The sequence below is a fragment of the Ochotona curzoniae genome, unplaced genomic scaffold (assembly GCF_017591425.1).
Source record: "Ochotona curzoniae isolate NIBS_2020 unplaced genomic scaffold, NIBS_Ocur_1.0 contig_2723, whole genome shotgun sequence".
NCBI classification, from domain to species: Eukaryota; Metazoa; Chordata; class Mammalia; order Lagomorpha; family Ochotonidae; genus Ochotona; species Ochotona curzoniae.
In genome coordinates, this window is record NW_024465573.1 from 21,887,273 (window position 1) to 21,909,889 (window position 22,617).

At 38.8% G+C, this 22,617-nt stretch overlaps 1 protein-coding gene across 7 annotated transcripts in view; it reads right to left on the reverse strand.

Annotated features, from left to right (window-relative positions):
• CADM1 (cell adhesion molecule 1) overlaps positions 1 to 22,617 on the reverse strand; it is a 342,534-nt gene that overhangs the window by 57,741 nt on the left and 262,176 nt on the right. For all 7 annotated transcript variants that reach the window (XM_040976982.1, XM_040976980.1, XM_040976981.1 and 4 more), the window contains exons 2-5: positions 14,553 to 14,699; positions 12,856 to 13,008; positions 4,644 to 4,781; positions 1,550 to 1,708 (exon numbers count right to left, since the gene is read on the reverse strand). In XM_040976982.1, coding sequence (XP_040832916.1) covers positions 1,550 to 1,708; positions 4,644 to 4,781; positions 12,856 to 13,008; positions 14,553 to 14,699 — 597 coding nt within the window. The remainder of the gene's footprint in view (positions 1 to 1,549; positions 1,709 to 4,643; positions 4,782 to 12,855; positions 13,009 to 14,552; positions 14,700 to 22,617) is intronic.

Sequence of the window (22,617 nt, forward strand, 5' to 3'; positions counted from 1 at the left end):
CAAAGGAGCTAATGTATTATTAAAGCTAATGGGCCTCTACAAGGAAAGTTAATGGATATTAAGTTTGCTTAAATGAATTACATATTAGCAAAGTCACAAGAAATCTACTATCTGCCAATTTAGATAACATCTGATCATTTCTGTTTTCCCATTATAGGGACATTACACCACAATAGTTTTAGTGATATGAAAATTATAAGCATGATGCTCATAATGAAGCTATATAGTGAAATGGACGAAATGAATTAGCAAGAAAAACCTGCATTATGTAATGTTAAATTGAGCTAAGCTCATAAATGGTTTGAATGGGATGATGGCCTTTCAGATGCAACTTTTTATAACTTTCTCTGCCCTCTGTCTTGTTCAGTTTATTTAAATAGCTAGTTAGGATCAGAAAGAGCTGTCTCCAAAGATATGTCTACAGTCTAATCCCTGGAACCTGTGAATGGTGTCTACTTTAGAAAAGGGGTCCCTACAGTTAAGGAGTTTGAAATGAAACCATCTGAGATTATGTGGTGAGTTCCAACGCAAAAACAAGTGGCTTGAGAAAGAGACATGCAGAGAAGAGAAGGCCGTATGAGGATGGAGGTGGATTCCTGGAGCCCTCAGGAGCTGGAAGAGGCAAAACACAAGATCCTCCCTTGAAGCCACAGTAGGGAGCACAGCCTTGCCAACTCACTGATCTTGGTTCTGGACCTTCAAAATTGTGACAGAACACATCTTTGCTGTTCTAAGCCACCAGATGTGTGGCGATTTGTCACAAAAGTCCCAGGATAATGAGGAGTGACTGTCACCCCAAGTACACTCTTGTAATATTTCCACTCTGCATACTCAAACAACACTGGGATTTTTTTACAGGTCAACTTACAGGAGCTTCTGAAAAAAGGCAAGAAGCTGGTATTTGGCCACAGTCTTTGCCCAAGAATGATTATGTACAGGAAATATAATGTTATTCTCATCAGAATGGCCCAGAGGAGAAGATGAAGAGAATGTATTTAGTTCACAGGGCACAGTAAAGAGACATCCTCACTCACTATGGTCTAGTTCTTATTGATAAAATCATCAAGTTGTGGCAGGGATCCCAAACACTTCTACTTTTCAACTCATTGTGACAAGTTAAGCTAAAATAGAAGACTGCATGCAACTTAAAACAAAATATTGATACCTAATGGGAATAAAATCCCTTCTATTAAAAAAATTCAACAGTCAACAACAGGACTGATAAAGGAGGAGGATTACTTTGGATTTTGAAATTTGCTGGAAAACGACAGTCTATAATCAAAGAAATCCAGTCATATGTTAAAGCAGATTTGGAATCATTTTAATTTTACATTTGGCTTTACTGTAGTATTTTCACTTCCTCACCAGCATTTTGTAATATACTAGGACTTCAGTAAAACAATCCTTTGATCATTATTTTATCCAGACAAAGGGAATTTAAAAAGTCTGTTTATACTATATGCACTGCGAGAAACCAATAAATGGTTCCAGAGGAGTTTTTACACAGCTGTTCTTTTGTGCCCTCAAAACAAGGTTCTGGCCTACTCACACTGAACTTCTAGATACCGCTGGGTCTGCAAGTTTCCAGTGACTGCGGGGTGCTCCACCTGGCAGATCACCGGCACCCCATCGTCCTCCTTGTGCACCTTCAGCATCAGCTGGCTGGTCACGGTATACATGTCCGACCACTCTTCCACCTCCGATTTGCCTGCCAGACAGAAAATGGATTAAGCAAACACAAGTGGGTAAATTTCCATCTGTCAGATTTTCGCTCTTCCCCCAATGCCTCCCCAACCCTAACAACGCTGTTTAATCAGTATGGTGGAAGCCAATCGGGTCATCTGTGGACAGATAACCAATAATACTTTTCAATCTTGAAGAACCAGTAATTAGCACGCATTTGAACCTCAAGTAATCTACATTGTTGTTTTATTTTTAAATTTTTTACAGATTTATTTTATTTATTTGAAAGGTAGAGTTACAGAGAGAGAGAGAGGGGGAGAGAGGGAGAGAGAGCGGAAAAGTAACACAAAGAGGGGAGAGGTCTTCTGTCCACTGGTTTATTCTCCAAATGGCCACAATAGCTGGGGGATAGGCCAGGCAGACACAAGGAATCAGGAGCTTCTTTCTTCTTCTCCTACGTGGGTCCAAGTGCTTGGGCCATCCTCAGCTGCATTGGCAGGTAGCCGGATCGGAAGTGGTGCCACCAGGACACGAACTAGGCCCATACGGGATACCAGTGCTGCAGGCTGCAGCTTAAGCTATTATGCCACATGTCTGGCTTCTTCTTTTAATTTTAAAAATTTATTTATTTTTACTTTATTTGAAAGGCCAAGAGACATAAAAAGAACTCTACCATCCAGCGCTTTATCTCAAATGAGTTCAATAGCCAGATTGGGCCCGGTCAAAACTAGGATCTGAGAGTTCAATCTGTGTCTTTTGCATGAGGGACAACTACCCAAGTACTTGAGCCATCATGGCTGCCTCCCGGGATGCAAGTAGAAGCAAGCCGGATGTGAAATGGAGCTAGGACTTGAAATAGGAACTGTTAGGAGTTGTGGGCGTCCTAAACATCCTCTTAACTGCTGTACCAAATGTCTGTCTCTACACTGTTTTTCATAAAATGTTGTTATATAAATTTCCTCTAAAGATAGGAGTTCAAAGTGTAACCATTTTGACATCTGGCTGCTTATGTTATGCAAAAAGAGTAAAAGAAGTGGTTTTTACTCCTAAAACCATCTAAACTTGAACTATATAGGAGGCTGTCACGCCACTTAAAGATTCTAGGACATCATCCAAATCCCCTAAGTAATTCAATCAGCAGTAGAGATATAAACAACCTCCTTTGCCTACCCCCATCATGAACAATTAGGAGGAAAGTAACTAAATGGATTTACATAATTGAAATTGTAATTGAAATGTTTAAACTCTGAGTCTTCTGGAAGACCACAAAAAATGCAGTGGCAGTGGGCTAGAGCGAAGTAAGATCCAGGGCTTCAGGCCAGACGGGAGACCCGTCCAAGAAAACCCAGAAGAGGGAGGTGGCTTCCGGATGCAATGAATAGGGCGAGGCAGCCCCCTCCTGAACTCAGCACTCCCTGGAACATGGCACACCATTAATTTTCTTTTAATGTTTTGTACTTAATGGGACACATTTAACGGCTCAATTCACTGAGGCAGAAAAGAAGAGAGAAAATGAAAAACCTTCCTTCCTAAACCATACCTAAGAAATAGGAAATCAAAACAGAACAGGTTCTTAGAAATTTAACCTGGTATAACTTTATCTATTTCCAGATAGAGATTTGTAGATCCTTTAGCTAAAAAGGCTTTTTATTTTTTCTTAAAATGTTTACTTAGCAAACACACAAGTACTTACTTTGATCCAGGTACCAGCTAAGTGCTTTACAGATATTCACTTATTCATTCGCTTTGTAAGAATCCTGTAAGGTATTTCCCCCCACTTTAGAGGAAACGGAGGCACACAATTAGCATTTCTGTCCAATCAGTAGGAAAGCCTTATGGTCAGGGTTCTACTTGCAGGACAACATGGAAAAGAATATGAGGGACCTAGGGTAACTGATGAAAACAGGTCAAATACAATAAATACTGCAGTGCTTATCCCACATAGCAGCTATGGTTGCAGGAATCAAAATGTGGTGGCTGGGGCTGGTGGTGTGGCAGACCAACTTAAGCCACTAGCTGCAACATCACCATCACTTAGAAGCACTGGTTCGAGTCCTGGTTGCTCCCTTTCAGATTTAGTTCCCTGATAACATGCCAGAGAATAGCCGTAGATTGCCCAAGTTCCCGGGCTTCTGCTCTAGTGCAGGAGTCCAGGATGGACCTCTGGGATTCTGGCTTCACCTTCATCTGCCCCAGCTGTTGTGGCCATTTGGGAAGTGAACTAATGTTTGAAAGATTTCTCTCTTTCTCCTTCTTTCTCTCTCACTTCATTTCAAATAAATAAATAAATAAACCTTAAAAACTGTGGATGGCCTGACCCTGAGGGAGATGCAATGGGAGCAGCAAAGGGAGTAATTTGCACTAGCACCATGAAACCAAAGACTTAGCCAAAGAACACACTGGGAAGTTGAGGCAACTCAGTGATAGTTTTCACAGGAAATTTGGTCTCTGTAAAACTCACAATGAAGATAAAGTTCTGAGTTCACTGAACACAACTCAATAGATGTCAGCATGATTTAGAATTTGCCACGGGAGACAGTCACATATTTAAACAGTTGTGTAACATGAGAATGTAGGGCCCTGTCCTACTTGGAGTCGCAGAAAAGACAGGACTGAAGCAATGAGAATTGCAGTTACACATACAGACAGCTTGAACTCAGGGAATAATTAAAACTTCTTCCTAATATGAAGAATTCTGGTTTTCAGGTTTTGTCTCTTCTGGGTATCTGCAGAACAAGTAATATCATGAGCCTCAAACCACGGAATGAAGACAAGAGATAGAATAAAATGCAGATGTGCTCTGGCCTCAGACGTATTTAGCAAGTGATTCTAATCCATCTCTAAAAGAGTGTTGTAGTTACAGGGGCATGTTCTGCACTTGTCTTTAGTTCCCATGAAAGCATACTTGCTAGAATCCAGTGCTGACTGGTCACTTCCAAACAAGGCAATCTAAGGCTTACCTTTCAGCTCCTTGTTCCCTTTGAACCACCTGATAGTTGTGGCTGGTTTGCTGGCCATGGCAGTGCAGTTGACTTCAATCTCCTCACCTTCCACCGCAGTGTCCTTCTGGATATCAATCATCAGGTTGCGTGGTGGCACTACAAAGTAAACATACATGTTGTGAAAACACATAATCCACCTACTTTTTCCCTCAAAAATTAACTTATTTATTGGAAAGGCAGAGTGACAGGGAAAGAAGAAGGAAGAGGAGGAAGAAGAGGAGAAGAAAAAAAAGTGAGAGAAAGGTTGATTTTTCATCTACCAGTTCATTTTTCAAATGGTCACCATCAGCCAGGGCTGGGCCAGGGCTAACTCAGAAGCAAGTAACTCAGTTGGGGTCTCCCATGTGTGCGGTAGGGATCTGAGTATCAGGGCCATCTTCTGCTGCCTCCCAGGCACATTAGTAGTAAGAGCGGAAGTAGAGGTTGGATTTGACACAGTCACCCTGATCTGGGATATGGTCATTCAAGTGGCAGCTCAACCCACTGTGTCATAATGCCTGTCCCTAGGATCCACTTTTGTAACGCAGACTTCTATTAATCAGAATATAGCACTACTGCTATCAGAAAGAAGGCTAAAAATATACATTCCTAATGGGAATTTATAACACACTGCTTAGGAGGAGGAAAAGAAATGCAAAATCATCATCAAGTAAAGTGAAATGAATGAATTTGGAACTTTCAACTTGTTGTATAAAGTGGCCAGTACCCAATTGGTCAAGTTATAACCATGTATTTCCCTGTAAGTCATCAGAAAGCTAACCAGAAAGTGTGTCTAAGTAGGAGTATACACTACTGAAATTACCAACTTTATCAGAGACATCAGAAAGTGATGATTCTCCTTAAATTCAACCTTTTGATTTTAGTCTCCATAACAAACATTCCAGAGTGGACCAGCATTGATCAAAACCTTGGGAACCTTTAAAAGAACCTGTCACTGTAAACACACATAGAAAAACTGTGTCTTAGAACAAGTTCATCTAATTAAATGGTTCATAGAGATCCAGATTATCATCATTACCACCAACGGATGGCATTGCAATCAAATCCTTTGGATATGAAGATAGAATAATATTAGGAAATGTCAATTGGCTTGCTCCAGTCATCCATAGCCTGAATCCCTAAGCTCCAAATTTCAGAAATCAAAGGTGAAAGAGACTCTCAAGTGTTTCCAAGCGGACTTATATATCAGAATCAAAATCACTATTCTGAGAGCATATGAACTATAACAAAATGGCCAAAAAGAGATTTTTTTTTGGCTGAAATACTGAATGCTGAATCAAGAATATGTAGTGTGGCTGTGATGATTGATGATGAGGGAAAGTATCTGTTTAATGAATCAGAGTTGGCAGTGAAACTTCTTAGAAGGTGCAACCTTACCTCAAGACTGAGCCTCTTGAAATAAAAATCAGTAAGAATACTGAATTCAGCAGAGTGAATCTAAGAAAATGTGTCCTGACCACCATGAATACGCAGACAGTTCTGAGACTTATGATTAATAAGTTTCTCAACTGAGAAGAGAAACAAGAAATTAAATATGTATAAACATGCCATACTGATGATCAAGTTGAATAATACATCTCTAATACTGCTTCAATAAATTATGGGATTAAACCACGTATATGGAATTTCCAACTATTCCAGACTAATGTGAAAATTCTGTCCACAGGAAGACTTTTACACTGCAATGGAGCACTTGGAAATTCCTATAGAGAACTACGTGAAAGTAAAAGGAAAATAATTTGCTGTATATATTTCTCAGCAAGACAGTGTGTGGTTCTGGTGCTGGTGAGGCATATAATTTACTAAAGCCAAAGCACCCCTCTTCTTGTTCCCTGCATACAAGGAGAACAACATATTCGTTCAATTGGATGTTCTGCTGATGTGATATGGCATGAATGAGTAATTAAACATGACAAAGAACTCTCGTAGTTAACATTTAAAGAAAAAATAAGCAAAACAAGAGATAACTTAATAGTTCATTTGGAGTTGTGCATTTGTCAGGATTTTTAAGAGTCATAGAAAAGCAGGAACAAAAGAAAGGGGATGATCCAGGTAGCTGTATCCTTAACATGCCTATCCACGCTGGCTGGCGGTCAGCTATGTCTTAGATTTTCATCTCACGTACACAGAACGTTCATAGAGAATACACAGAGACTAGATGTTTAGGATCAACAAATACTACTGCATTCTGAGCGCAATGTAATAGCTACACTGAGCAAAAAGTGCTATTGTTAGATCAAGTGTCACAAGAAAAGATCGTCCACATCTGAAGAGAACTAGACCTTGGTTAAGTGATAATGAACAGTCTAAGAATAGCTAAAGAGAAAACCAAGGTACAAAAGACATAGAAGTGTCCTCTCAAATGACAAGAACACTTTTCACGGCCATGCAAAATTAACATATGAGGTACAGAAAATAATTTTTGATGTTGACAAATGAAGTGATTCATAATGGGAGCTATCAGTAAGTAATGGAAGCTCATCCCAAAAGGACAAACACATATTCTCTCTGATGTAAGGCAATCTTCATGCAAAATACAAGACCAATAGATATATAGGTAAAAATGCATATACATCTATTTATCCAGAGGAGCTGTATAAAGGAGGCAAGAATACTGTGGTGATACATCACAGTAAGCATCTCTATCTCTGAATAAAAGGTGGGATCCCTATGAAACTGTAAAATATATCTTGACAATAGAATGCTGAACTTTATACCATTACCTATACCTACAATGTCAGGATACATTTAAATAGCAGAATGATGGACTTGTGACTGTTTGTGAAGGACTGTATTATTGTACTAATATGGAGGAAAACAGTGAGGCAGGGGAAGAGAAAGGGTGGGAGAGGAGATCCCTGAGTCTAAAGAACTGCATCATGAAAAATAAAAATTTAAAAACAACAAAAAAATTAATGGGATATGAAGTCTGGGAAGATGGGTCTCTCAGAACATGACAAGTGGACAAATGGCTAAATCTAGCGTCAATGTGGGCAAGACCCACAGAGTGCAGCACCGCAGATACCACTGTATCTGCACTATTTCTAGTTTTGATTCGCTTAATAAATCATTGTGTGGAAATCTGGGAAATCTGAAGGGAAGAGATTTTGCTATAGACAGCTACTGAGCCTCAGTAGAATTTTGCCTGAAATCTTATCGGTGAGATATGAATAGGTCATTGCCTGTACTCTTTTCTTTCATTCTCTCTCTTTTTCCACAATGAGGATGAGACATTATCTCTCCTATCCCCTTGCTTCCAAACCTTTACCAACTTCATCCCAATGTAATTTCTTGGTAGAAAGTCTTTATTCTTTCCATTTGGTCACAATGATGATATAGCAACATCACCAATAATATGTGCTGGTTCAAAGAAAATAAATGTAAGTGAACAGAACACATGAGGACAGGAGACAATTCAAAGCCTCCACCAGATTTTGTCCAGGGGCTGAGAGCTAGACCAACAACTTAGCCCTTTGGCATTATCCATGTTCATTTCCCTTCTATTGCAACAGCTTCATGCTGACTTTCTGTAACTTCAGAGTCATTCCTGAACCAATGCCAACTCCCAGGATTATGTTCCCAAAGTGATGACATTAGCTTTAACTTTACCCAAAATAAAAGTGCAGAAAACTTCAAAAGCTGACAATGTGCCTAGTGTTGAGAAATCAAAGGCGTATTTACTGTTTAGATCTTTGTCCTGAGAAACAGCTAACTGATTTAAAAAAAATTGTGACCAGTATTACTGATCTTTGTTAAGAGTAGAAGAAATAAGCTAGTGGGACTTGTTTGGTTTACAAATAATGTGAGTCCTAATGTCTTTAAAATTTTTTTAATAAGTTGAATCTTCTCAAAATTTTTAGAAGAAAACTTTGCAAAATACAAATGAGGTAGATTAAAATCTTCCTGAGAACAGAAAATCTTAAAATGCACTTCAGTCTATTAATTCTACCCTATTTTCCCTTTCATTGCATAATGTCTAGTATAACACAAAAGAAGTTAGTAATGTATAAAAATCCATTTATAAAAAAATGAATTAAAACCTTGGCTATCCAGAGAATACACTTACACACGGTCCACTAAACAGACACACTCAGTAAAGATTGCCAGTATTCTTTAATGAAAGTAACCAAAGCCCTATCTAAGGAGGTGCATACAGATAAAAACGTGAATGGAAATCACCTAGACGGAAATGTTAGAAAATAGCATGATATGTCAAGCTTCTTCTTAGTTAAGATTAAGTGTATGAGTGCTGGTTATAAACATTACGCCTATAATATCGTTTTTAAAACCCAGCAATATCAAGATGAAGTCACATTAATTGAAACAAATGAAGAATCTTAAAGCTGATCAGTATGTGAATTGTCACTCCAAGACCCTTTAAAATAATTGGATTCTCCTGTTCCTGGAATTATACGAGTGAACACTAATCCTAGAAAGACAGTAATAATATTAGCTACTATTATCAGTAAGGATATTAATGTTAAAATAACATAGTTTTTCATTCATCTCTTCTTATGAATAAGGAAACTCCTATACCATGTTCAGGAGAAAGAAATGAAATCAGCACAGGTGGAAGGGATGAGTGAAGACCCTAAAAAGTACCCAAATTCACACAAAACACCACAGCAGGATTTTCAGCTTATATATGGATAAGATGCAACTGTCAGAGTAACTATAGAATAGCACAAATAAAATTAACAAACACACATTCCTATATCTTATAATTATGCTGAAATTTTTTCTGAATGCATCAAATAACTAATAGATACATGCACTGAAATGAGCATTTTCAAACTATCAAGAGATTTGACAGCTGTGTAAGTACTTGTGGAGGCTTTTCAACGAAGATGCTAATATACCATTCTTCATTCATTATAACATCTGAAAACCCTAAACCTTAGGAAGGTCTGAATATATGAATATGAGTAGAAATTGTCAGATTTTGGAATATGAAAGGCTCAAACACTGATGACAACAATTTTCTTCTGTCAAGGAATCCTAGAGTGAATTCAATGGGTAGAATATTAAATGAATACATAATATCTGCAAAAGAACATGTAGTATTACTTCCAATTATATTTAAGTTAATGCTTGTATAAACCAGAAACAGGAACCTGTTACTTCCAGAATAACGAAACCTCCAAAAGGATTACAAGCATACTGCTTCTTAACAGTTTATTGCTGGTGTGCCAACTCCCAAGCACAGATTGTATTATTCATAGTCAAGCTGGTCTAATGCAATGGTTCTAAGAACAAATGTACCAGGCAGGCAGTGAATGCTTGCCAATGGCCAGATTCCTGAAAACAAAAGATGTGAATCTTCAAGAAAGAGATACTGAAACAGCAGCATTTAGGATTTCACAGAAAATGACATGGACTAGAACACACAAGGGTTGTGAGGTGGAATAATACAATTGTTTCAAGTTCAAAAGTGCTTGATTCTTAACTGAGTGCTTTGTAGTCTGGGAAAGATGACTAACCTTGGCCATTACGATTTTCATTCCATGAAACTAAGATAATAATTACAGGTATACACAGTAAAATTTTCTAAAAATTCAAAATACTTATAAGCACAAGTACTGCAAAACTGGAATGGAAAGTGTGAATTTAGGGACTAGAACTGCGGTGCAGAGTTAAGCCACTATGTTTAACTTTCTAGCATCCCATATGGACACCTGTTCAAATCCCAGATGTTCTACTTCTGATCTAGCTCCCTGCTGATGGCTTGGGAAAGCAGCGGAAGATGGCTCAAGTGCTTGAGCACCTGTAGAAATGTGGGAGGCCTGGAAGAAGCTCCTGCCTCCTAGGTTCAGCTTGGTCCAGCTCTGATTGTTGTGGCCATTTGGGGAATGAACCAGCACATGGAATCTCTCTCTCCTGTACTCTCTCCTGTTCTCTGTAACTCTACTTTTCAAAATACATACATACATACATACATACATACAAGCTCATTTTGGTGCAAAAATAATTTTGAAATCTGTGTAAAGTCTTATCATAATACCCATTTTTCATGTGCTATGAAAAAATTCTTACACTAAAATAAATTCATCCTCTTAATTTCACTCTTCCATGAAGTTTTTCAGGTCCTCTCATATATTTTCTTTTAAGATTTTTTTTTTATATTGGAAAGGCAGATTTTACAAAGGGGAGAGCAGAGAGAAATTCTGTCCACTAGTTCACTCCCCAAGTAGCTGCAATGGCCAGAGCTGAGCTGATCCGAAGCCAGGAGCCAGGAGCTTCTTCCAGGTCTCCCATGTGGGTGCAGAGTTCCAAGGCAGTGGACCATTCTCTACTGCTCTCCCAGGCCATAGCACCCATATGGAATCCCAGCATGTGCAAGGCAAGGATTTAGCCATTAAGCCATAGTGCTAGGTCCCTCTCTCATAAATTTCACTTTACTGATGTTACTTTTGTGAAAATTCCATGAATGATGGTGGGGGTCAAAAGGTAGATTTTCAGTTCATAGTCTGTTCAGCTAATGACTTACACCAAAAGCAAACTGCGCTTTCAAAAACTCTTACAGAAAAAGATACGGAGAACATTTTAAATGCATGCCTGTGAATTTGATACATCTGCATGACTGCAGAATAGCAGAACAGACATCCAGTGATACTTTTTTTTGAAGATTTATTTATTTATTTATTTATAATTTATTAAGAGTTACAGAGAGATCTTCAATCCACTGGTTCGTTCCTCAGTCAAGGTTGAGTCATACCAAAGCTGGAAGATTCCTGTTGGTCTCCAAGGCCAGCGGCCATGGTCCAAGCACTGGGGCCATCTCACCCTGCTTTTTCCAGGCCATTGTCAGGGTGCTAGACTGGAAGTGGAACAGCTGGAACTTGAACTGGCTCCCATAGTCTATACTGACTGGCATCCCCGGCAAAGCTTCACTAGTTATGCTGCAATGTCAGCCCCCCCCCGCAAAATCTTCTCTGACTACTGTTTCTATTAAAACCACAACTGTGACAACTGTATACACCTGAAAGTCATCATCATTAAACACAGCAGAAAATGCATAGAGAGACTTTAAATATGACTTTCTAAAATTAGTATGCTTTTTATCAAGAGCATATATGTTAGCTTTGGGGACATGTTTTAGCTTAACAAATACAAAAATCTCCCCTTTACAGCTGTGTTTAAATAAAGCAATGAGGCAGCAGCTGAGTATGAACATCCATAGACACATATATGTGCACACACACTGAGCACAAATGTCCTTTATATTTATCTTCCCTCTTTAATCTTCATATCATTACACTGAAAAGCTGCAGTCTGCCGCATCAAATAGACTTTGATTCATCATCTTCCCAAAGTTGTAAATCAGAGATCTTGCCTCACACTATAGTATATGTCCTTGAAAATTCACTTTGAAAAAAATTTGGATCAGTCTGTGTAATGTCCTGGAGAACAAGCTTGGCTAAAAGGTGACCAAATCAGCCCCATCGTCAGCACAGAAACATGTGTGGACTGCATCAAAATACAAACATGGAAATGTTGCTAACCGTCACAAAGACGCTCAACCCACTAGAGGAATATCTAGCAGTCTACCAACACTTTTTTGCACATGTATTACATCTTCAGGCGCACTGAACTCTGCTATGTCCAATGGTTGCCTTATGTGGTGAAGTAAGGCTTTATGGTCATGCCTTTTTTTTTAACAGCACATTCTGGAGTACAACAGATTAATAAGACAATAACTAAGGCCAATGAACAGGAGATCAACAACATCAGAACAGGGCTGTAATTCAGAAAGAACTATCAAGAGGCAGAGTTTGTAGCAGATTTCTGGCATGGGGCACAGACTTGGATCCCATTTTCCCCTCTCCTCCACAGAGGAAAAAAAAAACACCCTTAGAATTAGAAGCTGTGATTTTTCATGTGGTGAGTGATTTAGTTGAGGGCTCTAAATTCTCTTGATCTTTGCTTGTGAAGCTTGAGGTTTGAAACCCAAGAGCAGGTGGAATCTCTAAAGACTGCTGATTGCCATTCCTTAGAGCATTTGGTAAAATAGGCTATTTTTAAAATTCAGCAAGATGGGCGGTGATTCTTCCTAAAACAAGTCTGAGAGGAACATTCGCTGTTAACTACCTCCTTTCTGCTGGAAGCCATCTCTCAGAGTAAGGGGCTCTCCCACCTCATTTCTTACGACAAACCCACTAGCATGTCTTACCCAGGACTGTGATGGTGGTGTAACTTTCTTGTGGCGGGTCGGTGTAGAGCTGGCAGAAGTATCTCCCTTCATCAGAAATTGAGACGTTTGTCAACGATACTTTGAGTTCACTGCTAGAAAAATTCAGCAACTGAAACCTGCTGTCCTTCAGAGCTGTGAATCAGAACACAGAGATCAATGGTTGTGGGGAAGAAAACAGACACTCTGTCTTCCTTAAAGGAGATATGAAAAAAGTCTGAGGACTAGCAAGGCAGCCATACGGTAGGAAAAGTGTATGACTGTGCCTGTTGGGTACTTCTTTATACTCATTGACCTATTATTCTAGGCTTCTGGAATAATTTCATTCAGATGAAATACCTTGTCTAAAGGAAATTCCCGCATATAGGTGCATGCCTGAAGTACACAAACATATACAGACACATAATTTTAGGAATCAATGCCTTTTTACATATACTTGCAAAACTGCTTCAGTTTTTTTTTAAAAATCAAGAATAGACAAAATAAAAAAACAGAAAGCCAAGAATAGGCCCTAAGTTCCCTGATACAGAATGTCAGGTCTCTCTTAGCCTTCTGAACTGGAACTTCAGAAACGAGAGCCCACCAGTTCTCCTGGGCCGCCAAAATTCCAAGACCTCAAAGAGATAATGGCTCCAGATTACTAATAAAAATTTCAAAAGCAAAATAAGAAAGCATTTTAAAAATGCTATAATAAAATAATCTTGTTTAACTTGGGTACAACTCTATATCTAATAGGATTTTACAAATGCCAAGCACAGGCCTTAAATGCCTCCTGAAGTTTTTGAGCTACATTCAGCTTTACCATACAGAAGTGATTAGGCATCAAACACAAAATCCAAATCACCACAAAAGCAATGTACACAGGTTTCTGATGTATTTCAAAAGTCTACTTTTAAAATCCTCTAACAATTTTGGCAAAAATTAACTAAGCATATAATGACAAAAGCTGAGGTTAAGAATAAGAAGCTGGGGGAAAAAGGAATAAGCTGGTTTCTCTCCTTTTTTTAACTCCTTCATTATTTTACATTCCTTAGGTTTATCAACTCTTTGCATAGGTCACACAGACTTGGGGGAGAAAAGGGGCAAGCAGCCAGACAGGGGTCAATGTTCTCAAATAGCATTTTTCTGAAAGACTTGATTTTTGTTATTTTGGTCTTACCAAGCCCTGACACCCATTTGAACCATTTTTATTAGACATAATTTGGTTTTGATAATTGGCTTTTGTTACATTACAACTGGAAAGACTAGCATACAGATGCGTTCATACACTAGAGTACCGTGAGAGGACATTTGGTTTTGTCTTTATAGGCATAGATTGCCTTGGAAACTTCAATCTCCAACCCAAACAGATTACCTTTCAGAATGCTACATTTTCCTTGCCTTACTCCATTCAAGTTGTTTGTGTCAGCTAAGTATTTGGGACTCAATTGCAATTCACCTTGAATTACTACAATCAATTCCTATTGCAAAGTAAGACTGCCTTACATTTAAAAGGGACCATTCAAGATTTCTATTATGTAGAAAGATTATGATTGCCTGTCTCTTTTTCCCTCTAAAGAATTGACTACACTTTAAGCATCTAACATTAAATTAAAAGAAGGTGGTCTTAGCAATCTCCGCATCAAGACAACATGTAGGAAAAAAAGTTGCCATCTAATACCATAAGGGTGGAAACTTACGCCTGAAGTCCCTGAAATAAATGGTCTGCCTGTTGGGATTCAGTAGTTGAATCACGGAGTCGTCACTCTTATTGACTTGGCAGCTGATGGTTGCAACTTCTCCCTCAATCACCGTCACGTCTTTCGTAAACAAATTCTGTCCATCACCTTAAAAACAAAGGGAGAGAAAGTGGAAAAAAATTCTACTAATTAAAGTTTAGTCAACTGGATCGATTACAATGAAAGATAAACATTATGACAAAAAGAACACAAATAGCAATTTTTGGTATGACTTTAATATCTTTCTGAGTAGTCCAGAAATTGACTACTAACCTGGAACAGACCTAGAGATAAAAAATACAGCCAATCCTTGGCTGAACTTGCTGTCAAATGTTATGATATCAAGGTTGCAGGCTTCAGTATTTTATCCTAGTTGAATAGTGGACTGAGGAGGTATCAGAAAGATCCGAATAGTGGCTTTTTGAGGAGCTGAGATTCTCACAAATGACATAGGTAAGAGGCATCTAGTCAACCTTAGCTTACACGTCCTTGAGCTAAGCTAGCCAGTCATCTCACAGAAGACTCAAGGGGCTACTTAACAGAAGGAGGTAGGAGGGCTCAACAAATAGTTTCATCTTGTTAGTGGATGTTGAAGTTTCCAAAAGACAGACAGATTGGTTATTCATTGTGTGGGAGTGAAGACCTGACTGACTGTGACTCTTAGGGATCGCAATAAACTCCTGGGAGGAATCACAGTTCAAAGTTCATTACTTGGCTCTCAGAAACGTAAAATTTCTCAACATTCCACCAAATCCCCAGCACCGGAACCACTCCCCTTTTGTAAACCACAGCTGGCAGTTATCTGGAAAATCTTTTTCAGAACATGTCAAAAAGTCAAGGCTTTCAGATCTGCTGATAGAAGGCTTATCTTCAGATCTGCTCCAGTTTGTTGCTCGAGAGATTAGTGACCAGCTAGGACGCCTCATAAATGCCCTAAATGACCCATAGCACAGGTAGGAGGAGAGAATTCAATTCAGAAACAAAGGATGAAGCAATTTTTGAGTGTCCAATTCTGCACCTGGCACAGCAGAGGATGAAGAAGTATATAACACTGTCCTGGTCTTTAAGAAGTTGCCATGTGGGTGGATACTTGCAGAACAGACAGTGCGGTCTAGGCAGTGGGTATAACGGTCAATCGGGAAAAATAAAGATGGCTTTTTATCAATGTGAGTCAGCAAAGTTATTCAGAATTCCTGAATCAGTTGCCCATCTGCAAAATGGGGATAATAATGAAAAGCTAACTATTGAGCTGTTAGAAGAATCAAAAAGGCTAATAAATAGAAAGCATTTTGTACTGTATTTAGCTTCTCGTGAAAAGGAGTAAGTGGTAGTTGCTGTCATCACTATTACTGTCATCATCATCATCATCATTTCTCTGGATGTGGCAAACATTTATTAAGACACTGTATGTGTGAGAAGCAGTGTGCATACAAGAATAAGGACACAGAGTTTCCATTCTACAGTAGCTCTCTCTAGCATTTTTATGTATCAACTCAGGGTGGCTTATTCTCTCCATTAGGAAAAGCTGTCACATTAAGAAACAAAGGTCAAAAATAAACACCAATCTAAAAAAAATTAAAGCAGCATAAATAGAGATGTAATTAGAATAAATGGAGGATTTCCACCTGCTATCACATTTCTGCTGAAGGATCCTTTTTTGGCAGGACACGGTAGGGGAGTTTGAGAAGGGTGTCTAAGATGGCTTTAAGCCAAATCCACCTAGAAATAGACCAGCCTCTGGCAAAGGATTAGAAATGAGGAAGCTGGAAGGATAAGGGGAAAAATTATTCGAGCCACAGATAAACAAAAATTCTTGGAACTTGAAGAGCAAACCAAAATGAAACCCGACCTTGAGCTCTACGATCCAAGGAATTAACCGGGTGTGAGAACACAGCCCACAGGACTTGTAGTGGAGGAAGAGAGTGCATTTTCCCTAACTTGATCTAGCAAGCGGGGCTTAGTGGTCGAAGAGTGTTAAAAAGAAATAACAATAAAGAGAAAGAGTGATCAGAAAAAAAAAATCAAGGGGTGCCAATTTTCTCTTTGGTGGATTACTGTAACAAACACAGAATTTAGAACCCAGCTGGAGGGAGCAGTCTAATCCCAGCTTGGAGAAGAGAACAAGAAGGGAATTCCTGTCAGTCAACAAGGAGAAAGGACAACACCCGTACATTCTCACGGTAACCCACTCTGGTAAGAACACTAAACTGCTCAATTAAAGTGCTTATAACTTGCCTTGCAGAGACCGAAATACCAAATGTACTCTTACTGCAGTGTAGGAGGAATTTCATCGGCCTAAAGGAAGTTTATTAACAGCACAAGCAACAATCTCAAAGTTATTAAAATGTATACGTGGGAACACTGCCTGGGGACTCACAGGCACTGACCTCTGTGCCATACACCAAGACCTCACAGATCACGACCACCTTGCAGACACCAGAACTCAGAGCCTACTGAGGGGCAATTATGCTTTCATAGAGTATTTCCTATGTAGATAACCAAGATGCCTTAATTTGTAGCTCTTTATTTGAGATTCTAAAGTTACTACATCCTGGGTTAGGGTAGGATGGCAGGGGTAGGGAAGGTGGATATATATATATATATACTAGATTCTTGTTAAGGCTATAAAACATTTCTATATGGAGAAGGAACAAGTAAGAATTGAGCATCATTTTGTGTTGTGAGCTGAAGACAATAAAATAGAATCATGTGTTCTTATTTTTTAAAAAAAATCTAAACATTAATAATTATTATTTATAATTAAATGATGTAAGACTAAATCTTCTGGGTCCTTACTGAATGAATAATTCAGGTAAAATTTTACATTTGCAAATGTTTGCTCTTGGTCTGTTCTGGTGCATCATGGGCTTTGCAAATCCATGGTGGTATCATTAACACTACTGTTTTATTTTTTTGAAATTGTTAACGCCAACTGAAAACCAGCGTCTCAGAAAATGACAGTCCCTAGCTTTGTTAGCTTGGTTATAATACTAATGTTAAAAAATTTATAAGTGATAATGAGATATTTTGCTGAAACATATCAAAGTGCATTGGCTTATGGTAGTGGCCCAAACATGTCATTCTATGAAAATCACCAATAAATTATACAGGTCAGCTGGATGGCAGTTATATTAAACAGAGCTCCAAACACTGAGGCTCCATAAGATGGCTGCAATGGAATAATAATGACCTATTTATTTGAGGCAAAGGATGTGAATGACAGTGATGAAAATATGGTATGTATGTCAGTTCTCTTAACTGCCTGAAGCCTTTATGTAAAAATAATTTCTGCTCACATCCTCAAATCTTTCTTCCAAACAGAAGGGTGCACTGTGACTTGATAAATTTCCCCTTGAAACAGATATCACCACAATTAGGTTGTTAGAAAACACAATTCGATGTGTAGCAGACGGATACAAACAAGCAACTTCATGCCTTTCTTAAAGAATCCATTAAAAAAAATCTTACTGATTTTCTAAAACTCAATTAGCAGACACAGTGTTCAAGCCAGAAACAGCACACATCCTGGGAAAAAGAAACCAAATACATACAATCTATACTGTAGCCATCCAATAAAGACTATTAATAGCAAGGTCATTTATTCTGAGGACAGAGCAATGATACATAAAGACATTTTTGAGTTGTACTTGGGTGAGACTTAAAGTCAGAATCAAACTGGATTTCAATTTATATCGCAACTGTATTCCTCACAACTTCCAGATTCATCCCATAATCTCTAAATATGATAATCGGGTATTGGAGAGGCCCACCAAGGAAGTTGCCTATGGTACACTTAGACATTGCCATGGCATTCATCACAATAAAGAGAAAGCTCATCAAAATATCTCATTATCACTGACATAATGTACTTAAATCATGAGTAGTGACCATTATAGCCACTTTGGTTAGGGCAAGAATAGGAGATGGGGATATTATTTGTACATTACTCCCTTATGAATTCAATTTTCTATTTACATAGTTTATTAATTCTGTCCCAAAATTTTGTGTTTTTTTTTCAATATTTTATTTTTATTGCAAAGTCAGATATACAGAGAGGAGGAGAGACAGAGAGGAAGATCTTCCATCCGATGATGGTGCAAGTGACTGCACCAGCCAGTGCTGCTCCCATATGAAGCCAGAACCAAGAACTTCCTCCAGGTCTCCCACAGGGGTGCAGGGTCCCAAGGCTTTGGGCTGTCCTCGACTGCTTTCCCAGGCCACAAGCAGAGAACTGGATGGGAAGTAGAGGTGCCGGGATTAGAACCAGTGCCCATATGGGATCCTGATACATTCAAGGCGAGGACTTAGCTGCTAGACCATCGTGCCGGGTCCAAAATTTTGTTTTTTATAAGGTCTACTTACATAGCATTACACAAATTCCTAGCACCAACTGGAAGCTTCTCAGTCCATAATACAGCCACCTTAGGGAAGGGATGGGGCAAACCATAAAGAAAAACATAGGCATGAGCAACGGGGAAGGGAATAAATGTTCTTTTAGTGCTAAGAACTGGACTAGCTCCTTTACAAAGTTTTTACTCTCAAACTCCTGTAGCTTTTCATATCCAATTGTAAAGATGAAGATAAATAAACAAACAAGAAGCTTCGAGACTCCTAGAGACTGAACTAAGCTGCTCGATGTCATTTAGCTAAGTAACCAAGCTGGTGTTTGAACACTGTTCTGTTAGATTCCCCAGCCCACAGAGCTTGGACTTTTTTCACCAGCTAATGTCAGGATTTGTTGCCAACGTTCTACCGGCTCTGCCACGGAAAATTTACTTGTTTTTAAAAAGGGTTATTTCCTTATGAGCAACTTCTGATTTTTTTTTATTGCCATCATTTATCCAGAACACAATTACACACTTCAAGATGAGAGAGGAACTGTCCTGAATGTAAAACACCTTGTTTACTTCTGCTGCCTCCTCTCAGCGCTCAGCACACTCTGCCTCTGGAGAAAGCCTTTATTACCAGTGCATGGCAGGCGTTTGCCAGCATGGAGGGCTCCCGCCCCTGCTGCCTGGCTGTTAATAAAGCACTTCATTTACACTGGGGGAGTCTCTCCAGTCAAGTCCATAATACAAGGGCAAGCCATAGTTACAAGAGAATGCACTTGATACGATGGCAGCATATAAACTCTACCAACACTGGGAAGAGTTTGTCCAGAAAAAGTGCACAGTAAGTTCCCGGTCTTGCTCCTTCTATACCAACATCAGACCAGAGAAACTTTCCCTCCCTTCTGATCAGTGGAGGACTGAACCCAGCATTAAGTTATCATAATCATGCTATTAAATGAATAGGCAGGATTCATTTAAAAAAAAAATTGTAGACTGTTAACCAAACCAAACATCCTGTAGTTATTACTTTGAAAACCTCACAACAGTTCTTGAAGTTTTTACACAAATGAAAGGCTCAGTGTTATTTACTCTTACCCTCTTACCCAGATGCCACAAAAGGCATCTGGGTTTGAACATTTCAAAGCAAGGAAAAGATCTGCATAGGTTTGGACACTTAGTTTTCTATTAGGTTGTGAACCCTCCTTGGTTTGCAGCTTCAAATGGCTTGTTGCCCACGGTCATGTCTGCTGAATTCTGTTTTTCCCAACCCTGTTCAGGATGTGCCCAAGTTTCAAGAGCAGCCTCTACCCATATCTGAATAAAAACACCATCGCCAGCAGACAGATTGCAATGCCTGCCAGTATTTTTGAGAGCTAGCACAGAGGGGAGTACATTTCAGAAAAAGGACAGAAAAAAAAATAAATAAAAATTCTGTTGAAACCCAGAGGGGAAAAAAATCTAACTGCACATATTCCCCCAAGTCAATGTAAACACAGTGTTCACTACAAATCATTAACAAAGCCATTAAGATTTGATTTCTATCTAAGCAATTATTGTCAGCATATTTTGTACATTTCCTTTAAAAGACTCAATCCTATCTTTCAATTCATTAAACTGTTCCCTGCATTTACAGAGTTTTATATCAAATCAGAAACCTATTTGAATTAATAAGAATTACAGTAAAAAGTAATTTGAAAATAAATTATTTGAAGTTCAAGCCATGAAAGCTTCTGATGAACGAATTTAGTTCCTTTAAACATCATGGCAACATTTTTAGTCATCCAATGTGCAGAGGACAGAGTGTTAACTGAAGTCCATAATAGGGGCCCATCAAAGGTGGATTAAGGCAAAAGGTGAGACCTCTTCAACACAAACACAATTCTTTATTTCTGAGAGAGGCTATACTTCAATCTTCGTGAACACTTGACTGTTTCTTTAACATGAAAACCAATCAATCTGTCTGCTGTTTACAAAGCTTTGCTTAACCTTTCTGATCCTCATCTGTGTTTTGCAATCCCAAACAGTAAAGTTGAATATGTTGGATATCTGTGCCAAGAATTGTCTCCTTAATGGTCAAAATGATTATGAATGCATACCATAAGGATCATAACCTTGGAAATAAACTAAACCAATGCAATAGACAATGGAGGGGACAAGAACAGGTGGTATGGACTCAAAACATTTGTGCTAACTTCTTTTTTTTTTTTTTTTTTAAGATTTATTTTTATTATTTTTTATTGGAATGGCGGATATACAGAGAGGAGAGACAGAGAGGAAGATCTTCCATCCGATGATTCACTCCCCAAGTGAGCCGCAACGGGTCGATACTATGCCGATCCGAAGCCAGGAGCCTCTTCCAGGTCTCCCACGCGGGTGCAGGGTCCCAAAGCTTTGGGCCGTCCTCGACTGCTTTCCCAGGCCACAGGCAGGGAGCTGGAAGGGAAGCGGGGCTGCCGGGATTAGAACCGGCGCCCATATGGGATCCCGGGCGTGCAAGGCGAGGACTTAACCACTTGCGCCACCGCGCCGGGCCCTGTGCTAACTTCTTTATATCAGACACTTCTGAAATCTAAAATCAAAAGCAAAAAAAAAAAAAAAGGGAGATCAATGTTCTCACTTTAGCGATGCAGACATGGAAACCCAGGAAGAAGATATACTCTTAAAACTATGGGGCCAGCAAGAGGGACAGCCAAGAAGTAAGGCCAGCATTCTGGCTGAGTCATCACGGTACTCCTATTCTTGGCTATGTCTAAATAACATGTATTGATTTGTTTCTAATTACAAAAGCAATAGCTGTCCAAGGCTTTATAATTTTTTTTTCAAAAGCTCTTCTGATGTAACATTTATAACACTGCGTCTAACAGCATGGAGAAAGTCAGGGTCTGCTAAGAATCTCCGGCAATATAATTATTGTTATGTCACTTGAGTTTATGGCAGGAAAAAATATCGAATTTAATCTAATCTCCTTTTATAATCAGTAAAAGGTGAGGCAAATTTCTGAATGGCAAGCTAAAGAGTAATCTTTCAGTGCTGGCTTTTTCTTCAATTAAAATTGTTGATTTCCCCTGAATATAAAACAAAAAGTATCATCTGACACAGCATTAAGCTACTCATGAATATTCTGTATACACATTCTTGTTTAGTTGACTAATGGCAAATTAACGTTCTCTATTTTAGCTTAAACACATACTATAGGTATGTTTGATTAGCACTGAATTCCAGAAGCTGATTACTATGCATGCTTTGATTATGTAATTACATAATAGAGTATAATGGCTCCTTTGGAGTCATTATGATCTATATGGCAAATATGTTTCAGTTTTGCTATAGTTTAAATACACGGTGAGATGACAGCTCATAACAAGGTTCCACTTTCCAGTCTTATCAGCTAAATGGGCATTTTCCCATTCATCCTAACATCTCCTTGACACCAATTAAGCCCTATTGTGTCAAGCTGCATACACTTTTGAGATATTCCCTTTGTTTTCTTGGCATTCAAAAAAGGACATTAATTTTAAAAGCTGTATTAAGCAAAAGGCCTGGCTTTTTAAGAAAAGGGGAGGCTGAAATTCCATCCTTCATCCACCCTTTGAAAAGTCTGCATGGCATCACATTTAGTTCATTAATCACTGTTCAGACAACCACAAGGGGGTTAAAGATGGAATTTCACCTTTCACTCCAAAATACACAAGAAG